Source organism: Sceloporus undulatus, chromosome 2 (assembly GCF_019175285.1).
Source record: "Sceloporus undulatus isolate JIND9_A2432 ecotype Alabama chromosome 2, SceUnd_v1.1, whole genome shotgun sequence".
NCBI lineage: Eukaryota > Metazoa > Chordata > Lepidosauria > Squamata > Phrynosomatidae > Sceloporus > Sceloporus undulatus.
The window spans coordinates 30,657,905-30,679,003 of NC_056523.1; the positions used below are offsets into that span (position 1 = coordinate 30,657,905).

At 38.8% G+C, this 21,099-nt stretch overlaps 1 protein-coding gene across 6 annotated transcripts in view; it reads right to left on the bottom strand.

Annotated features, from left to right (window-relative positions):
- Window positions 1-1,803: 1,803 nt before the first annotated feature.
- The window catches only part of ADAMTS9 (ADAM metallopeptidase with thrombospondin type 1 motif 9), a 179,550-nt gene continuing 160,254 nt past the window's right edge, over window positions 1,804-21,099 (bottom strand). For 4 of the 6 annotated variants that reach the window (XM_042449998.1, XM_042449999.1, XM_042449997.1 and 1 more), the window contains 9 exons: window positions 19,196-19,390; window positions 15,925-16,057; window positions 13,947-14,041; window positions 13,412-13,506; window positions 13,177-13,310; window positions 11,685-11,776; window positions 10,437-10,541; window positions 8,696-8,790; window positions 1,804-6,399 (listed from right to left, as the gene is read on the bottom strand). In XM_042449998.1, coding sequence (XP_042305932.1) covers window positions 8,701-8,790; window positions 10,437-10,541; window positions 11,685-11,776; window positions 13,177-13,310; window positions 13,412-13,506; window positions 13,947-14,041; window positions 15,925-16,057; window positions 19,196-19,390 — 939 coding nt within the window. In that variant the 3' untranslated portion in view covers window positions 1,804-6,399; window positions 8,696-8,700. Of the gene's footprint in view, window positions 6,400-8,695; window positions 8,791-10,436; window positions 10,542-11,684; window positions 11,777-13,176; window positions 13,329-13,411; window positions 13,507-13,946; window positions 14,042-15,924; window positions 16,058-19,195; window positions 19,391-21,099 lie in introns of those variants that run through there. The other 2 variants (XM_042450000.1, XR_006101997.1) reach the window with 2 other exon arrangements.

Consider the following 21,099-nt stretch of genomic DNA (forward strand, 5'->3'; position numbering starts at 1 on the left):
TTTTCTATCGTCAGGACTTTCTCATGAGACACGGAAAGGAGAGGTAAAACTGAAAGTGTATGAGGGGGCCGGGCAGACTGGACAAACATGGTTGGAAGGGTAGATATGTTTTAATATGTGATCTAATCAAAGACCATGAAATGTTAGGGCGGGACATGGTTAATTTTATGCCAATCTTTGTGGATGATGGCAGTTCTGTCTGCAAACGTCTTCCTGCTAACACCCAGTTACTGGAATAAAATTCTTGCTGTTTCAAATACAGAAGGCTGGTTGACTGAACTGTGTGGGGAAAGGGCAGTTATTGACAGTGTGAATGGATGCATCTCCAAAAGACTAGACAATATCCTCATTTTAAAAAAATCCAAATTTTATTTAAACGCATGTGTACATTATGTCTTGGTTGTAGGACACCACATAGGCAATGACGCATGATGATGGTAAACAAAGGAAGACCACAGAAACACATTTTGTAATCTCTCGCTCTCTTTTTTGGGGGGGGGATGGTCCAAAAAAAAAAGAAAGAAAAGAAAGCAGGCTATCGAAAGTGCTTGCAAAAGTTATTTAGTTTCATAAAAATAATGGCATTGGTAGAAGAGTACAATATTGATACATGTACTTTACATAGTCCTCCTTTTGCAAAGCAACAACAACAACCCATCAGTCACACTAAAAATTAGTATCTAACAATCATTTCTTTACATTTCATAATTTTAAGGCTTCTTTTTTAACTGCAGATAGTCATTATGATACTATTGATATAAAGGCAAGTACAGCTTTTTAAAAAATAATATTTTTAGCATAAATACTTAGTCACTTCATTACTGAAAACAAAAAGCAAATTGCAATATTCTAAGCATCAATTAAGCACCATTGTTTATGTCCTAATGCTTATAGTGCAATTTTCCTCTTTCCTTACACAATTTTTAAAAGGATGAGTGGCAATAACTTTTTTTAAAAAAGCTCTTCCTTAAACATGGTTCTTACAGAATGTACTTTGAAGTGGTATTTTTGGCATTTTGTAAAGAAAGTGCACAATCCTTATATGTGCATTTAAATATCTATATCTATCTATATCTATATCTGAACCTCTTAGACTGCCTCAGATACTTGATTCAGATGTTCAGCTCTTTTGAGATCTAAGCAGGGATAATTTATGCAGAAAACAATACCTGTGAAGCCAATTGAATGCACCTAATTCATCTGGGTGGCAGAAAGCAAAAATGTTTAGATGAGATTTTCAGATAATAAGAGTGAACATATGAAACTGCCTTATATAATCTAGCCTAGTATTGTCTACTTTGATTAGCAGCAGTTCTGGAAAGCTCATGCTGAGATCCCTTGAAGTGGAGAAATCATACTCCAAACCATGAAAGTATGATTTTTTTCTACAGAGTTATTCAAATTATCTTAATGTCTCTGGCCTAGAGACATAAGAATATGGCTTAAACTAAGACCACAGTTTCACCTGGCCCAGCATTGTCTGCTCTGACTCGCCAACGTTCTCTGTGTCAGACACATTCCCATCTATGTTCCCTAGTAGATCTACTAGGGTTTTATGAAGACCAGGAATGGGCTCTGTTACTGAACTGCAGCACTACATAATTTCAGAACACTGATATGCAATTACACAGTGAATGGGGGCACATACCATATATACTTGACTATAATATACTGACCTCATGTGTAGGTCAAGGGCAAGTTTTTGGAGCTAAAATTATGGTTTTGATATGACCCATGGATAAGTCGAAGGTACAGCTGGCCCTTCATATCCATGGATTTTTTTTTATCCATGGCTTGAAAATATTCAGAAAAATATAAATTGCATAAGATAAATCTTGATTTTGCCATTTTATCTGAGAGACACCATTTTACTACACCATTGTATTTAATGGGCTTTGAGCATCCACAGATTTTGATATCCATGAGGAATATCCTTTGAGGGAAGTGCCAAAGAACTGCCATTGCTGTCATTTTCCAACCCAGGCATTCAAAAAGGTCAGAAGTGGTGTTGTTTGGTGCTTCTTTTATGTGCTCCTGGGAGGGATTAAACTCTTGCCTTTCAACGCTCTACTCAGAGAAGGAGATGGTTACTATTTATTTATTTATTTGATTTCTATTTGCCTTTCTCCCGAAAGGGTCCCAAGGCAGCTCACAAATAATTTTTTTGATAACAAGTTGCAGTACAGTACTTACACTGACCCGTGGATAAGTCAAACCAGATTTGGGGGAGGGAGGATCAATTTTTTGACTAAAATTTCTAGACTTATACATGAGTATATACAGTAGTTTAAATTTTCTTTCAAATTAATATTATTATTAATAATATTACAATATAATTTAAAATGAAACCTATGTTTATTAAATGTCTCCTTTACATTTACAAGTTGTTGATGTTTTATATCTGTGTGTTTCTAGGGAAACAGAAGTTCATAGACTGGCCTTGATTCCCCCCCCCCCCACATTTGTTTTAGAATCTTTGTTTGTGGGTTTGTATGACAAAATGATTTTGCAATTCTGTTTCAAATCCTGTGGAACCTTAAAGATTAACAAACCCTAAAGACTAACACATTTTAATTGGCATAAGCTTTCCTTGGCAGACATCTAATCCACCTAGGACAACAGATTTTACACTACAAAATATTCAGACAGATCCAAATGATGTTTTTCAAATTGATGTTGGCAAGTAGGCATCCAGAGAAAATTACAAATGGCCTCATTACCATCGAATGGTGTGCATGACTTGAGGAACATAGTGCTGATTTTGCCATGACCTCAAAGTCTGCTATTGCCTGGCATATTCCTAAACTAGTAATAGCAAAAGTGTTAAGGAAAGCAAAGAGAGGAGAAGCAATCTCACCGTCTGATTAAAAAATTTATGTACAGCGCTGTGTAAATTTACAGCGCTTTATAAATAAAGGTTAATAATAATAATAATAATCCTGATAGCAAAATATTCTTGTAGGTTGTAGTTTTCAGAAATTTTAACTTAGATAATTGATGTCCCATGGTTTCTTCCTTTTAGGGCAGATCAAGGTTCAGTCTGTGATCATGCCTCTGCAAGGTTTCTTTCAGCTGCATGGAGGCTGAGTGGACAGCTAGCCAGACTTTAGGAGTCTTAGAAGAAGTAATGAATATGATAACATTGTCAAGGCATCACTTCATCAAAAGAGTGGATAAAGTATCATAGAAAGCTTTCATTCACTGGCATGAGATAATTCTGTGAGTAATTTGTCACCAGGCATAAAATACATTCTCTCTTTCCTTTAAACTGGACTAGATTTAGGTCTGAGATTGAATACATTAAAATGTTAGATAGCAACCCTGTGTCACTGGTGATTAAATAAGAAGACAAGACTTGCTGTCTTCACATCTGCATTGTTGTTGTGTGCCTTCAAGTCATTTCTGACTTATGGCAACCCTGAGGGAACCCTATCATGTGGTTTTCTTGGCAAGATTTGTTCAGAGGGTTTTTTTCTTTGCATTTGTCTGTGAGCGAGTGTGATTTGCCTAAGGCCATCCAATGGCCAAGTGAATATTTGAACCCTGGTCTCCAGAGTTGTAGTACAACATTCAAACCACTACACCATGGTGAATGGTTTTTGAGGGGAGCAACATTATTATGCTTGCCAAGAGATCTCCATCATGGCGTTTTCACATTGTGCTGATGGAAACTTTTCCTCTTATAAGGACAATAACCATCAAGGCTATTTTATCTGAAAGTACTTTTCTGACTGAGGTTATTGCTAGTAAGTCTCTGAAATTTCAGCACTATCTGTTAGACAGCTCTTGTGCTCTTTTACCAAGAGATAAGTAGTTTTAAAACTGGACGTACCATTTTTACCTATCACAAGAATTTCACTTGCCTCTTTTCTGACTTAATCTGAAACATCACACAGAGAAGAACTAGCATCACTGCTAGAATAAAACAGATGCTATATAATAAAACAGATGCACAGGACATGAAATCCACCACTGGATAGGTTACACTGAAGTCTACTTTGGCAAGACAGCTAAGGAGCTGTATGTTTCCAGTGTAGGAGTCTAAAAAGTTAAAGTGGCGATGTAAAATCCTGGTGCATTCAGCTAGATTGATTGCTGCTACTATGGCATTTTCAGTTAATGCATCACTAAATGAAATTTGTGGAGCAGCAGAATGGAGTAGTCCATCCATATTCATTAAGCTTTTGGGACTCTGGTACTGCAGGCAGCAGTTTCACAGTAGCTGGCAACCATCCCACTCAAAAATATGGATATTGGGCTTGAGTAAGTCCCAAATGAAATGGATTTCCTCTCTGTACTGACCAGAGAATGAGTGCTGTATTATTTATCTCTTGGGAGATGCAGGATCAATCCACACACAACTCAATAGTTAGCTATGGGTTACTAGTTTATTCTTCTGTTAATCTGTACTGTAAATTTACACATTATTCAGTCTCTCTGTGTGTACTTGGTACATTTTCTTTTCTGAGGTGCTAATCTTTCCAAATCTGATTCATGGGCTTGGCTAGAAAGAATAACATAGCACAAGGGGGTTTGGAGTCTTCAGCAAGAATTGAAGAACATGTGGTTCCTGCCTCATTCTGGGTAGTGAAGGAATAATTCCAAAAGACATAAGCTTTGCACTGAATTAAGAGAGCTGGACTCCATGAAAGCCTATGCCAAGTAAAGCTGGTTAGTCCTTCATGTGCCTCTGCTATTTCTGCTGCAACAGACTGGCACAGCTACCCTGCAGGGCTGCTATTATGGATGAAATGAAGGCGTGCTATGAAATTAATATAATTTTCAGGAAATACATTTGTTTATTAGGCCTAAGTAAATAAATAAATAAAACTATGATTTTCCCCCCTCTGAATCAGTTTCAGTTACAACAGAGTGAGGAGTTAAATCTAGCACTGATTGGCAACCTCCAGTCACAATGTACTTGACCCTTAAAACCAGTGGTTTTCAGACTTTCTTCTTTCAGACCCCCTGTGTCTTACAGAGAGTTTTTGGAACATATTCTTAACTGCAAACAATAAACTTATGGAATCACAAGATTAATGAACCCTACTGCTACGCCATGATATTTTCTTTGGGGGAATAAATTTATGCATGAACTTCTGAAGAACACTAAGATTCCCTTGAATACAGTTTTTTTTAAAAAATCACTGTTCTACATTTGAGGGCTGAGATCCTGTTAGTGACATACTCTACTAGCACGAGTCAGTTTTGCTTTGTTTTTGGCCACTGCAAAGGGAAGACTTCCATACGTCCCTCATACCAAGTCCCCTCTTCCCCCTCAAAACTCACCTTCCTCCAGTGGCACCCTGATACAGCCATGTAGTGGCACACATTGACAGGGTGGTGGAAAGACCGGCTATGCTCTTATAGCTGGCCATACAACAACTACAAAGATATGGACTCTGGGGGACACCTGGGAGTTCTCAGATGACAGGAGCCTTGTGGCAGGAAGGTGACGACTGTGGAAGGTGAGAGGGGGACAGGCCATACTTCTGCATGAGTAGAACTTTATGTCCTGCTATCCAGTGCAAAACCTTGGCTAATATTTGGCTGTGCTCTCAATTTACCCAAATTTATTCATCTTCCATTGCTGTGTAACGTGGCACAGGATTTAGCTTGTAACAAAGTATTTTAATAAATATTATCATGCTAGCACCAAGCCAGTGCTTGTTAATACACTGGCCAAAAGAGGTTGTTTCCCTTTTTTAAAAAAACAAAACAAAACAAATAAAAACAAAACAAAAACAATCAAATCCTAATTCACAACTATTTGATAAAGCCATGTCATCGTAGTGTGTTTTCACTGAGTCCCTGCATAACACTGATGGACTTGCACATTTTAAAAAACATCATCATATTCTCTCTCTCCTTTTAAATTTTTTTTTCTAAAATGCCAAAAATACCTAATGAAAACCATTTAGCACCTTACAAAGATCAGTGCAGCCTGTAACAATGAAGAAAAGTTACTGATCAAAGGTAAACAATTGAGTATAGTGACAATAAAAGTATCACTTTTGTCATAATGCTACATATAATGTAGAGTACGTAAAATGCAGTGGTGTGACTGCAGGATTTAAAAAATTATAATAAAAAACACAGGATAAGCAGCCTTAATATAAACATTTTACGTACAAAAATATTAAATCAAAAATAAATAATTCCAGACATAAATATTATACTTTACAACATTAAGAATATACATGACACATGCACGCACGCACACACGCACGCACACACACACACACACACACACACACATGCAAACAAGCACAGACACGCATGCATCCCATACACATATTCAGATACACACAAAGAGGAAGAAGTACAAAAGTGGAAGGCCAGAGGTATTGCTTCGTTATCCTTCATCTGTCTTGCTTCAGCTCCCGGCATTCAGAACTCCTGGGAATTAAAAACATAATGCAGAATTCTCATCTCAAGTTTCAGTGGCACCGATAAGTTAAAAAGGAACAGGCACACTTCATCCGTTTATAGGGGCAGCCACCTGTGCATCAAGGAATGGGCACAGGATACAAAAGAGCACTGATTCCTCCTTCTTCCTTATACATATTAATCTAAGGCAATCCTCCCCCCCCCCTTTTTTTTTAATAATCTTTGTACTGGAATAGTAATATCCTCAAGGCTAAGTCCTTCTATCATGAAATTCTATCTAAGGCATTTCCCTTTGGCTGTGTATGCTTTGAAAGGAATCCTACATGGATTCACACTGTACCATTTGGTATGCTCAAGGAATTATCTACTGTTCCCAAAATCTGGGTGTCATAGTCTGGAACAACCAAAATTGTGGGATGGTTGCCATCACACATAACTTCTATGTGAACACACTTCCAATTGGTATGGGACTTTTGTGTTGTGTCCATGATGCAGTCCAAAGACTTTCATGTGAAAGGACTTCAGCCACTGCTTCTATGGCAGCTAAATAACAATGACAACAACTGTTATAACTGATATATTTTATAGATTTATACAAAGCAGATCCTCCTCCACTTATCACTTTCATTCTTTTTTGTTATTTATTAAAAGATATTAAAACTGTCATTCATACAACGATACATGGGAAAGAAACCTAACGGTCATATAATCCAAAATCCAATAAAAGCAAGATAATAGAGTCCAAACAGACAATAAAACATAATCAAACATAAACTGAACACTAATATGCTGAGACAGGAGGAGAAAGAGTTTTAACTTAGTCCCAAAAGACAACAAAGTAGTTGCTAGTGACAGTTCTGCGGAGAGAAGAGTTCCACAAATAGGGCAACATAACAGAGCAGGTTCTTTTTCTTGTTGACATATAATGGCTGAGATTCTACATGGTCTAGCAAAAATAACAGTTTTGCATGTGGAAGTCTGCTATGGCTCCTCTGTCACCACCACGCAGGACTCAACATTGCACTGTGATAATCTATTTGCCCCCACAGCTTTTCCTTTACTGGTAGAGAGTGTGGGTAGCAGATAGTAGAAACCTCAAGCTATGAAGATTTTAATACCAGTGTTTACTGTGGGGTAAGCACTGGTAAAACATTTGTAAAACATTTAGGAAGCATGTGTGTGTGAAAGCCTGACACACTTTCTAAACGTCAGGGAATTGTCCCCTCTCCTCCAACATCCATGAATAATTCAGGGAGCAGTCATTTCCCATGAGTGGAAAAATTGCATGACTGCTCCCCAAAAGATTCAGAGATGCTGGAGACAAGGGGACGATTCTCTGACATTTAGGAAGCGTGTCAGGCTTTCACACACATGCGCTTCCTAAACGTTTTACTGGCGTTTTACCAGCAGTAAAGCACTGGTATGAACATCTTCTATTTCTCCATAGCTAGTCACAAACATAAAACATCTTCTGCCAAGAGTTGTTCCAGAGGTCTTAGTGGATGATACCTTTGCTTTGTGTCTGGCTATGCAGACATATAGGAGCATCCGTGATCCTCTCTCCTCTCCACTAAGCAATAGGATAGCCAAGGTGGGTGGGGGACTACAGCAGCATAATGGCAAATCAAGGCTTTGGACATTGTGGAGGAAGGAAGAAAATACCAATCTCCGCTACACCCAAACAGATCCATATCCGAGCATAAGGTGAACATACCTTATTAATAGGATGATGGCCAACATGTAGGAAAAGTACTTTGAGGAAAGCCTCCTGAGAAGATTTTATCTCATGGGAAGACTGACTGAGGGAGAGGACAGATGCGTCTTTCAGATATTAGCAGTTACATTAGCAGTGGAAATGCTACAATACAGCTAATGCAAGAAGCCACCCAAAGGGGTGGTGTGCCAGATTTTTTTTTCTTTTGAGGAAAAATCTTTCCAGCTTCAGCATTCTTTTTTATTCCAGTTGCCACAATACAGAATAAATTACATTTTTTTCTCTGCATGGATAGTATTAAAATTTTGGTGGCTGTTGTCCAACTGCAATAAGTTTGGGGCTCTAGCCAGTTATGCCTCTGTGCTATAACTGAGTTCATTAGATTCAACTGCACCAGCCAAATTGCTGGCTCGGTGCACTATAGTTTTAGGCTGCGAAGTTGTGATCCAAAGCCTGCTTACCTGGAATGAAGTTTCATTGAAATGAATGGGACTTAATTATAACTAAATATATTTCTGATAATCAGTTTTTTTCCCTTTCACTGATACGTCAGTGCTTTTATACTAGTAAAATCCACCAATCAGAACTTACCATTGCTAAAACACTTGGACATCGAGGCCAGTTCCAGATGATGGCGTACATTTTCCACAGTAACCACCACATTTCCCTATTACTTTGGTGCCATCCTATAAGTTAAAGAAAGAAAGAAATTATTCAGAAGACAGTAAATGCACTCTTTCACAACAAATATATACATTTATATCTGAGCAACATTATGGCGTGGAAATGAGGTGCAATACTACACAATGACTAAGGAAGAAGTCCTATTAAACACAATGGAATATACTTCTGAGTAAGGGGTGAAACAGACTGCCCCTGACAAAGCTGGACTGAGGCCTCAGCAACCAAATGCAGCAGCCCCCATCAGCCTTTTTGCCAGCTGAAAAAGAAGTGGCAAACAGCAGCTCCTTTTTGTGCTGGCAAAAAGCTGGCTTTTCTCCCCCTCCCCAAAGTGGCATTTTGCCACTTATTTTTGCCCCAGAAAAACAGATCAGGGTAGTGACCTGCGGTTGCTGCGGCCTTGAACCGGCATTCAAAGGCATGGTGGCAAGCCGCACCTTCCGGGAGGTCTGTTTTCATTCTTGCTCTTCTGTGCTCAGCACTGATTCTTTTCAGCTACTTTAGATTTACCAGTAATAGTTTTCTTCTGCACTGTCCATTTTAAGATTGAGTCTAAAATGGCTTTTATTTTTCACTGTCCTGGCTTCTTTATTTTCAATGGTGACAGCTAAAATTGTCAGCAGATCAAGCTTGCCAAAAGGTCTGTGGTTTGAGGTGTTCTGCCTGGTGCAGCAAACTAATCACTGCAAAGTAAGTACACAGATACTCTGTACCGTTTATATTTTGGTACGGAATACACCTAGACTTATGCATGATACCTTATGTATACACCTGGACTTAAGTATGAATTCTAGTATGTGGCACAGTAAAAATCAGGTCCAATTTTTATATACATTGCTTTGGTATATTCAAAGGGGTTCTGAGAACCAAGGTTCAAGAACAAGATTATACATTGAGAATGTCCTTGCTCTAACAAGATGCTCTATGATGTTTCTTTCTGTGGAAGTCTTTTACCTTGCCCTTCACCCTATATTTGCTGCCTCAGCTTCCCAGATATCTCAAGATGGTTACAGTTCTTAAACCTTGCTTAAGACAGTGGACACTGTAAGGGTAAATATGTATTTAAAACATTGACTTTTACTCCAATCTGTTTTTTTTTTAATTTTACTGCATTTTGAGGCTGAGAGGTACTACCCATGTATTATATACAACTGCATCTAGCCCAACTATGTTAAAGAAAAGACTTACAGTGTGCCTGCAAGTGCCTGGACCCATGCAGAATCAAGATAGGAGAGAGGGAGGCTCACTTTAAGCTCAAGAACCAGAGGCCCTTGAAGAAGTAATCTCCTTAGTATTTTATTATGCTCAGTAGCACTGTTAGAGCAGGCTCCCAACTGCACACTTCCTGAGGACTCAGACAACTAATTAAAGAAGTGTCTGCACCACTGTGCTCAGTGTTTTTAGCTTCACGGTTAAGCAGACCCACTAATTAATTGCAATAATACAGATCAAGTTGAATTTACTCCAATCTGTTTCTCCAAATCCACCCATTATAGACTATGCTTTGCACTTCATATGCCTTACATTCGATTTCAAGAGGTTGGTTGATTTCTCCTCCTCCCCTACAAGACAGGAGGTGGCACAATTAGCTGTGTGGCAAGAAATAAGTAATTTTCAGTGTTTGGAATGCACATTGCAAAGTTTTCCTTACTGGTGATTTTATAATTTCTGAAACAGCATAATTCCCCTGGGAAAGCCATTTTGATGCTTGTGTTACTGATAGACCAGTTCCAGAGAGGCTGATGCTAAAGCGACCCTTGAAAAGAAATGAAAGGAAAGGAAAAGAAAAATAGATGCATTATAAATGTTTTCTAAAATGATTGCTGAACAATAAAACACACACACACTCTCTCTCACACACACACAAAACGAAAGAAAACCTGATTCTGAAAAATGTTATTCTCTGTTGCTGCAAGCCCCTGTGTAACAAGAAGGCACAGAGTCATTATTCTAACAAGATCTCCCCGGCAATGTTTTCGATTGTTCCAAACCCTCATAGCGATTAGCACATACTGTACAAATCACAGCAGGAGTGAGATTAAGTATTTCTTCTCATTTCCAGTTTTCTGGAGAAAAGCTGCTTTGCAGTAGACTGCCAGCTGAGGGCATTCTTGTCCTTTGCCTAACAATCTCCTGTGTTTCATGTTCTGCAGGTGCTCAGAGAAAACTAACCAGCTCTTTTTCACATTTGACCAGCTGAAGAGACATATTTTCTTCCTTCCTAACTTTTTGTTGTTAAATAGAACTTCAAGCATTCTAATTTAATTTCATATATTAAAAGAATGGGTCTCTCATCCGCTGCTCTCTGAATCTAAAAACATAAGGATGTAAGATCAGTGTAGCTCAAAGACTACTTGCTACCACTTGTAATTACCCAATTCCTTAAACTGTTTTTACAGCCTCTCCACTGAGTCTCTTAATCATGCAAAATGACCAGCTAGCCCTGGCTCTTTGCTCATCCACTGCATTTAGAATTCCTTTCCCCCAGAGGCTTACCGAGCAACAACTTTTTGATATTCCAGAGAAAAAAAGAACGTCTTTTTATTTTCCCTGAATTTTAAAATTATATATTTTATTCTGATGGCTCTAATGTATAAGAACCTCCTTTTAATAGTCTCCTGTTTCTCAAAGTGATGTCAGATGACTGTTTTAAAAAACTGATTGTTTTGTTTACTGCTCTGAGAATGCTTTTGAAGAATATGAGTTACATTAAAAAATTGCCTGACTATTGTTGTTAGAGGAGAATGCACATATAATGCTGAAAAAAGGAAGCATTAGATTGGGAAGGGCAGACTACAACAGTAGTCAGAGTATGACTGCTTTTGATCAAGAAAAAACACATGTAATGCTGGACTGTAACAATGGATCCATGGTTTGGGAAACATTATTTTTGAGATACCTGTGGGCACTTTGCTGCACTGTAACAATCCCCAGCAGTGGCAAAAGGAACAGGTCGTCCATCACGTGTCTGTGCAAACTGTAAATCAGTTGCTGTGAAACAGCAGGAAGAAAAATGAAATTAAAAATGTATTATTTTTAATGTAGCCCACCTGCCTTTATACATTTATTATATAAACCCACTGAGGGGCTCTCTGAATAATAAGACTGACAATTAAGTGTGCAATTCAGAATGATGTTTAGATATATTAAAAGTGAGAGATGATTTGGTGGGAAACCTTTAAGATTAGACACATCTTAAATATATAAGGGACTAACCTGTTAGTCCCCCACTCCCATTATTTTTACAGAAGAAACATGCTCAAGAGTATTTTTGCTGATATTTCTCTCACTTCACCTCAGATCTAGCTTCTATTTTTTTCCATTATGTTTTGCATCATGTTTGAAATATTAGGATTTTTGTGGAAGTAGAGCAGAAGTGTGCTTCTTTTCAAATTGGTTTGGGGATGGTATAAACAGGCTTTGGATTGGCCCTATGCTGTGTAAAGATCTGCAGCCTAATTCTGTTTGTCTTAACTCAAATCCCACTGCCACCTCTCGGCAGTATTTCAAGAGGAACAGTATCTAGACTGAACTCTGGCTGAAACAAATATAAGCTAAAGGGTGAAACATGCCACACGTTGTTGCTGCATTTCTCTTCTGCTTTCCAGCAGAGCTTGAATCTAAAAAGAAGCTGTGGGGAGACCACATACCTTTTACTTGAAGAATGTATTATTGTACCATTGGACAAAATGGGGTGACATGGGAAACAGGATTTGCAGGGGCATGTTTGTGGTATAACGTTCTATTGCATTTGAACTGTGAAGGGAGAAACCTTTCCTGAAGAAATACCTTAAGCTCAATGTGAAGTAGGGTGAAAGAATGTGGAGCAAACACCAGCAAACAAGCGTTCTTGTTCCTTTTTGTAACTTACCTAGAGAAAAACTACAGTCAGCCCTCCACATTTGCAGCTTTGACTTTTGCGGATTTGATTATTCAGGGACTTGATTAATATATTATTTCTAGGTCCTCCAGTGAGACTCTGCTGGATGTTGGCCACAGAGTTGCACTGCAGGACCTAAAGATGTCTAGAGAAAACACTTCTGTAAGCATTTATAGGTCCTCCAGCGTGATTCTATGGTCAATTTCTGGCAGATGTTGAACACAGAGTTGTGCTGGAGGACCTAGAGATTCCTAGAGAGATTTTTTTCCAGGTTAAAAAAATAGTGTTTTTTTATTTTCAGTTTTCCCGCTTTCACAGGGGTCCTGTGCCCCTAACCCCAGTGAATGTGGAGGGCCCACTGTACTGTGGTTTTCAAGTTAGTGTACCATAATTTTTTAATCCAGCCAATGCAAAGACATCACTTGCTAATTACTCCATTTTAAAACTGTAGCCCCCCTCCCACCCATGCACCAAAAAGTATTCATATGGTAAAAGGCTTGTTGTTACTCACTTATTATTTGCATAGCATTCAGGTCCAGCCTTACTTTGCTGAAGGTAGTAAAGCCAGCTGCTGTGTAATCTTTCCTACACTGGCAATCTTCTCTTCTGCTTCCATTGTATGGACATTCAGTTGGGTTATGTAATCTGAATCAAAAGAAAGCCCTTTTTCTACTCATGACAACAAATAATAACACCAGGAACAGAAAACTGAGTAACATCAAATATGGAGCGGCGTGCGTTCTTACCTGTAGCTGTAGACTTCTGAGAAATTCTCTGCTTCGCCCTTCACTAGAGTCACATACTCTTTTGGTCTGTCAGATTCCATGCCAGCACAATATATCTGAAGGAAATACACCACAATTCTATCAAACATCTAACACACTCTGCTAAGTATATGACTAAGAAATCAAAAGATGGAAAATACAAAGGCACAAGTCACAAAGAAAAAAAATTATGATTTATGATTTTTGGAAAAAAAAATAAAGAATACAAATGGATGTCAATGGTGCAAGCACATAATTAAAACTCAAGGAATAATCTCTCTCTCACAGACGTATAGCGAAGTTTCACTTTTCCCCTCCAAAGGCTAGAAATCAAAGACTGAACTAGGAATTTATAATGACGACATTGCATAATGTGGAATATCCTGTCTAATGCTCAGAAGATGGAATAAGCAACAACACCATGGCAGACATTTTATGGAAATGCATAGTGGATATGCAAATATTTACAGTTATCTGACCATAGTTAAATGCTACTTGAGAGTTTTATGAAACAAACCTTTAAGAGCCTTCCTTTAACATTAAGGTAATATTCTCCATCCTCACTGATGACTTTGAGCTGTTTTACTTCTTTGCAGTTTGTTGGTAATTCACCTAAAATTAAAAAAGAAGAAGAATTAAGTAGCACAAGAAGGAACCAGCAACATTTTTTTAAAAAAAAATCAAAATTCCACAATGCAACCCCCTAATTCTTTCATTAAAATATATAATTTGACATCTTCAAAGTACTTAAAACTACTTGATTGACTAGGAATTAACTCATTAAGTTAATGATTTGCTGGAATTTCCTAGCAATTTCTCCTAAGTCACTCAATTCCTCAATAATTCTAAAGGTAAAAAATATACTTTAGCAAATTGGATAGTTAGAATGTGTTAGAGTACATGTCTCTCTTTGCCATCTTCAGAAAAACAGGAAGTTAAATAGGAAGCTTGTCAGGATCATAGGTGCTGCCATGTTTGATGGATATTTATTTGAAATATGCCTGGTAATGCTGGATGATGGGTTATGCTGCACAAATGGTGATGCTGGGTAAAATGAATGCTTATATTTCATGAACTTAGCACATAAACAGATGTGAATAAAGGAAGTATGTGCTTTAAACTGTCAAGGTCAATTTGATGGGATCACTTGGTATGGAGCAAGGAGGGGCAATCCTGGAAAAAGGAATGTTTTGGTTGGAAGAGGAAGATGAGTGCATGAAAATGTTTGAACTGCTATGTGCTTTTAATATACTCTGTAACCAGAAATGCCTCAGTCCTGACAATATTGTTATGTTGTGAACAATTTTAGTTTTCTGAATAAAGCTTTCTGAACTGCTGGAGCTAGTGTTTCTGAAGTTAATTGGGGAAAGGGATATTAGGGAGGCAAGAAAGACTCTGTCAGGGGAAAGAGCTGAAAGGAAGGTGTCCCCTTCCTATTCAAATGAATTTCAGCTAGAAAATGTGAATCTTCTTTCTTAGTGTAGAATAGTTACAGAGAGTCTATAATCCATGCTGGATAAGGCCTGCAGTATCATGGGGAGGGAGCCAATGCATCATTGGAGGCTAAAGCCTAGCTGGGAGATACTGGAAGTTGCAGTAAAAAAAATAATAATGAAATTTTCCAAGCTTTGTCCTACTCATGTACCTCTCACTTTCCTGTGTCTGCATCATTTTGTGCCATTTACACATTTAAACTTCTTTTAAACATTATTTGAGAACATGAATAGCTTTGTGATGCATCACTCTGGCACAGAAACTTGAAGCAGCTTGGCAAAATGGAGGGGTAGGGAAGAAATGAGAATACCATAAAGGGTTGATTCTCTCTTTTTGGTAATGTCCTGATATTTTGTTATGCTTTCCATTTTTAACCATTATTTCCTTCCCTGAAAGTTGTCTCCTCCCTTTATCAGCATCAAAACCCACCTTGGTTAAAAGAATGCAAATGCCAACATATGCCTGGGGCCTCCTTTAGGCATACATAGAGTAAGAAGATGAGCCCTCTCTGCCATCTGATATCATCCAGCTGAGAGGGAGAGAAAGGCCTGCCAGCTACATCAGGCTGGCCTAGAATAAGAAGATGAGCCCTCCCTTTGCTATCTGACGTCATCAAACCTCAGAGGGGGAGAAAGGCTTGCCAGGTCCATCAGGCCTGGCCTAAAGGAAGGAGAGCCCTCCCTCCAGTCCATCTGCCATGGTCCAGGCTCAGAGGGAGAGAACTGCTGGACCTGATCCCCTTCCCCTTTACTGAAATTACTCAACAATGGAATATACTGCCTTGTGGGGGGAACAACTCTCTGTCTTTGGAGGTCTTTAAACAGAGGTGGGATGGGCAACTGTAGTTGTGTATTCCTGCATGGCAGGGGGTTGGACTGGAGGTCCCTTGCAGCCCCTTCCAGCTTCAAGATTCTATAATGCTATTATTATTATTATTATTATTATTATTATTATTATTATTATTATATATTATTATTAAAATCATTTGCAAAGGTCCTTACAGTCATGAATATTGTGGCATGCCCTTCTTTCTTCAGGTTTCAGATCTTCAAGGCACAAAGTACTTGGCTGGTCATTGTTTGTAAGACACTGAACCGACCGGTGCATTATCCCAATTCCACAACTCACTGAACACTGGAAAAACAAAGGAAACAAAATTCAGTTGGTTATCAGGCTAATAAAACAATAATCACAATAATAATAATAATAATAAGTAAACCTTAACAGAAATAAATGGCAATGAGGATGTTACAGGCTGAGTGCTATTTTTGGTGTGTGTTTTGCAAAATTTAAATCCCTGAAGACTGCATACTAAGGAAATAAGCATTCTATGTAGAATGAAAAATCAGGAGCCTATGTCAGAATAGCAGTTATCAGCTAGTTTTGGATATAAAGCCACCTACACTGAAACAAAGGGACTTTGATTCCCATGTGACTTCATTTGCACTGTCGAAATAATCCAGGTTGACACCACTTTAACTGCCATGGCTCAATGCCACAGAATCCTGGGAACTGTAGTTTTGGGAGACATTTACCCTCCTTTGTAAGCCCTGGTACCACAACACTGAGCTATGGCAGTTAAAGTAGTGTCAACTTGCATTATTTCTGCAGTGTAGTTGCAGCCTAAGAGAGAAAGTGTGTACAAAGAAAATAGAAAACAGAGAAGAATACAGAGAAGAAACCGAAATATATATTTCATGAAATCTTCATTTGCTTCATTTACATGCCAGTTATTATTATTATTATTATTATTATTATTATATCCTGCCTTTCTCCCAATAATGGGAATCAAGGCAGCTAACAACATATTAAAACAATACAGATTAAACACATTACAAAAGTCAAATGAAGGTATGAAATATACAATTAAACAATCATATATTACAACAATCAAAATATTATGCATTAAAAAGAATAAAAACAAAAACTATATGCAGACCCTAAAAAAAAAAAGACTGTTCAAAACAAGCACCACACAGCATAAAGACCCCAGCCTCACCATTTTGTAAAGACCTGGAAACATAAGAACATTTTAACCTGTCACTGGAAGGACAGCAAGGATGGGTCCATCCTGGCTTCCCTGGTGTGGGAGTTCCAAAGTCTGGGAGCAGACACCAAGAAGGCCTTGTTCCTTTCCCCCCACCAAACAAGCCCGAGAATCTGGTGGTACAGAGAGGTTGAGATTATCGTTAAACCCTAATGTGATCATAAAACCCTAATGGGCTTGAGGCCAATAAGAACTCATTGCACATCTGATGGATGAATCTTTGTTGACATTAATGGAGATTAGTAAATTCTCATTTTCCTGTGGTTGATAAGAAGGGAATTTAATGATCTTTCCTGAAAGGTGGAGATAAGACTCAGCAGGGACTAAGGGAAATTAAAAAAGTAGAGTTACACTGTTTACACACCTTCCAGCACAGTCAGACTTTGCTAGCTCTTGGGCTTGACAGATTGCCCTGAAAGCCACCTGTCTTTGCTCCTGAGGGAGGCTGCAGCAACCAAACCGCTTGGGCTCCAGGACCATGATACTCAGGGCTGCCCCTGGAGTATCCTGGCCAGTGGAGCCATAACATTATTCCCCATTTCTCAGTGAGAAAACTCAACATCTGGAGTACCTAGGATTCAGGTGGAAAACAGCGTAATGTTTGTCATCTGAATCCTAGGTACTCCAGACATTACTAGAAAGTAAGGGGCTGTACAGCCCAGGCATTAAGGCCCGCCTGGGAGCAGAGTCGGAGCATGGTGTTCACATGACACCTCCGACCCCAGGCTGGCATGACACCGTGTGCTGCACCACATAGCGCACAGTGTCACGGCACTCCTCTTGCACTATGTCTACATGACGCAGCAACAAAGAAGCATGGAAAAGCTGCATGCCAGCGGCTATGGCACCCTTTCTGGGGTGCAAAAAGGAGAGATCGGGGCTGTGACATGTAGTTTTTGTGGCCCCGATCTGGTGCTGGGGGGGGGCTGCAGGCCACCCCTTAGGGGCAGTCTAAATCCCCCCAACAGTCCAAGCCAATCAGACAATGTAGAGGAACATGGGGAGTTATTATCCATGAACAGCTGGAAGAGCACATTCTTCCTAGTTGTTTGGGTACTAGGAATTCATTCAGATCTGAAGGTGACTTCTATATCCAAAGCAGTAATAATTACTTAAAGAAAAGAAGGAGCATTACAAGCAAAACATTGTTGCAGATGGTTGCTCCACTATTTCAGTGTAGAGGTCTTACTTTTTACCCCACACATAAAGATGTACAACAACAGCAACACAAAAACTATGCTGAATAATGCATGGAGCCAGGCAAAAATCTATTTTACAATTATGAAATTCACTCAAGTTCTGTCAGAAAAAGGTATTTTCTGAAGTTCATATGGGTTGGATTTTATTTTTGTACCCAAGCAATACAAACAATTGGTCACAGTAAGATTAGATCCTTCTGAACTCCACACAAACACCAGAGGCATTCCAACTGAGTTAAAAGGAAAGTAAAATTTGTCTGTGACACTGAAAGTAGGATTTATGTCAGCGGTATTTTATTTTTTTCAGTACAGAAATTCCAATGCTCCAAGCAACAAAAGACCACACGAAGGACCACTTTGCTCTAAATAAATTTTGGTCCCAACAGTTTATCTTCCTTCATTTGTTGCTAAAAGTTTCCATTGACCCTCATTATGGATGGGAATAGTTATAGCAACTGTTTGTATGACTTGTATGCTGTGAGCAAAAATTTTCTAAGCCACCCGAAGTTAATGCAGATACAGCAGGGAAAGGCAAATTTTAGGTTCTGTGTCTGGTGAGCAAGTACAGTAAGATTAAGTCTTTGCCGCAGGCAAAGAATGTTGCTGCCATTACTGTGCATTGGTCAATATATTAGGAGATACTAGGTGGAAAATTAAGTGAGGGGCTGGTTTGTGGGGCAATCTACAGATAAGAAAGAGAAATGTAAGAAAGCAAGGTACAGTGGTGAACGCAGCTCTTTCACAATCTTATTTGTTTATGACAAGGGTGGGCAGACTGTAGCAAGGTGTTTTTACTGCTCGTGATCCAACAGTATCAGTGGCCAGGAAGACAAAACTGTGGTCAACAATCTCCCAGCTGTTCTTGTTGTGAAAAAGTGCCCATCTGCTACTTCCTATAAGTATGTTGCTGGAGCCTTACCTTCCACCATCATAATCTTGGATCATGGCCTTTGAATTCTTAGGATAGAGTAGGGCACATATTAAAGTTAATAATGAATAGTTTTAATAAAAAGATTAGGAACATACACTTCCCCAATTTCCAACTCTCCACGATGCCAAAACTGGGCACTCGCCTAGATAGCATGATTGCACATTGGGTGGTTGTGTGCCTGGGCAGTTGACTGTGTTCTGATAACCATACTCATAATGATCTTTCCCTGTGTAAATTTCACTGCAGGAAACCAGCCTTTGCTTGTAGCCTTTGCCGCATGTCACAGAGCACTGGGGGAAAAAAGAAATTCAAGTGTTAGGTTACAGATGCTCAAATTAAGTGTGTTTGTTTTTTAAATATATCTTTAAACATAAACTTTTTAAAACATATCCACCACCCAACACTTTTATTATCTGCCAACAAAGAAAATTTTTGAGCAGGTGAGTATATTACAGCTTTTCTCAGGTCTATTCAAATATTTTTTTAGCCTACAACTTCTATCGTAGTTAATGCTAATGAGGGCTATGGACCAATACATCTGGAAGGACCCAGATAAATGAAGTCTGATGTCTTCATTTTTTGGACTGCAACTCCCAGAATTGTCATTTTTGGAAACTGTATTCCAAAAAAGTAACTTCTCTAAGCTCTGGCTAAAGTACTGGGTGAGAAAGGGATCTAGTCCTTTCTCTTTGCATTATGCTTTTGCTACCCTTATCTACTCATACCACACACTCAGATTGTGAGGGGATATATTGTAATTTAATGATGGCTTGGATATCTTGGGGTTTCTCTACGGTCTAAAGCCAGGGAGCATATGAACTGCAGACTGTAATCTGGAAACAAGCTTTCACAGGAAATGTTTCCAAGGGATGCCAAATCAAAATGAAACAAAGTGTTTGCAGAAATAAGCAGTTGAAGATTTGTTTGTGATGTCAAAAGCAAAAGATAATGTTCTTCCAAAGTATACACATCCCTTTTCAGCACTGAGAGCTAGGAGCAAGTCATATTGGTAAAAATGCCCCATTTCATGTGGACAGCAATGTCTCATGGACTTAAATCAAAGGATGACTGTGTTTGTAAGACTGATCTGCAGTGGCTGAAAGAAAAGAATGTGCTATAGATTATTATATTGGCTTTGATATTGCTGTTTGGGAAAGGGTGCCATTTCTGGTACGGGGCCAGCAAACAGAAGTAAAATGGCCAAGGAACAGTATACTGATTTACAAATCTACCTAGTTTATCCTAACATTTTTCAACCCAAGGACAGAATTGCAGTGATCAGCAGGGCCAAAAACAACAATGGGAAGAAGAAATGGGAAAGTGACATGACAGCCCAAGGAGCACCAGAGGGCCACATGGGGACCCCAGAAAGACTTCCCAACATTCTCTTGCCACCAGCTCTTATTTATTCTGTCTTTCCCACTTATTCTCTTTTATCACTATCACAGCATTCCTTTACTCCCAAATTTGTGACAATATTAATTTAAGCTAATTAGAAAATGTTTCAGAACTGTTCCTTGTTTTGATAATTTATTTTGGAGACCCTGGCAACATTATTGTGGAGAATAGTGCAGAAATATACAGGAGCCAGTGATTGAGTGTTGGACCAGGGCTCTGGGAAATATGGGTCTGAATCCCCACCCAGCTATCAGAACACCCTGGATGACCTTGGACAAGTCTGAGAGGACATCAGTGACAAACTTCCTCTTGCCAAGAAAACCCTATGCTTGGTTTACCATAAACCAGAAGAGATATGACAGCTGAATGCACTATCTGAATTCAAAACAGCATTAAAGACCTGACTCTTCTGGCAGGCTTACCCAGATGATTTTTAAATTGTGAATTTTAAATGATGACTTTTAAATATGGATTGTTTTAATATGTGTATATCTTGTCCTTTTAAGCTGTATGTATGTCCTTGTAAATTGATGCGTATTTTAACTGATGTGGTATGTTAATGTTGTTTGCTGCCTCGATCCATGGGGAGAGGCAGGCAAGA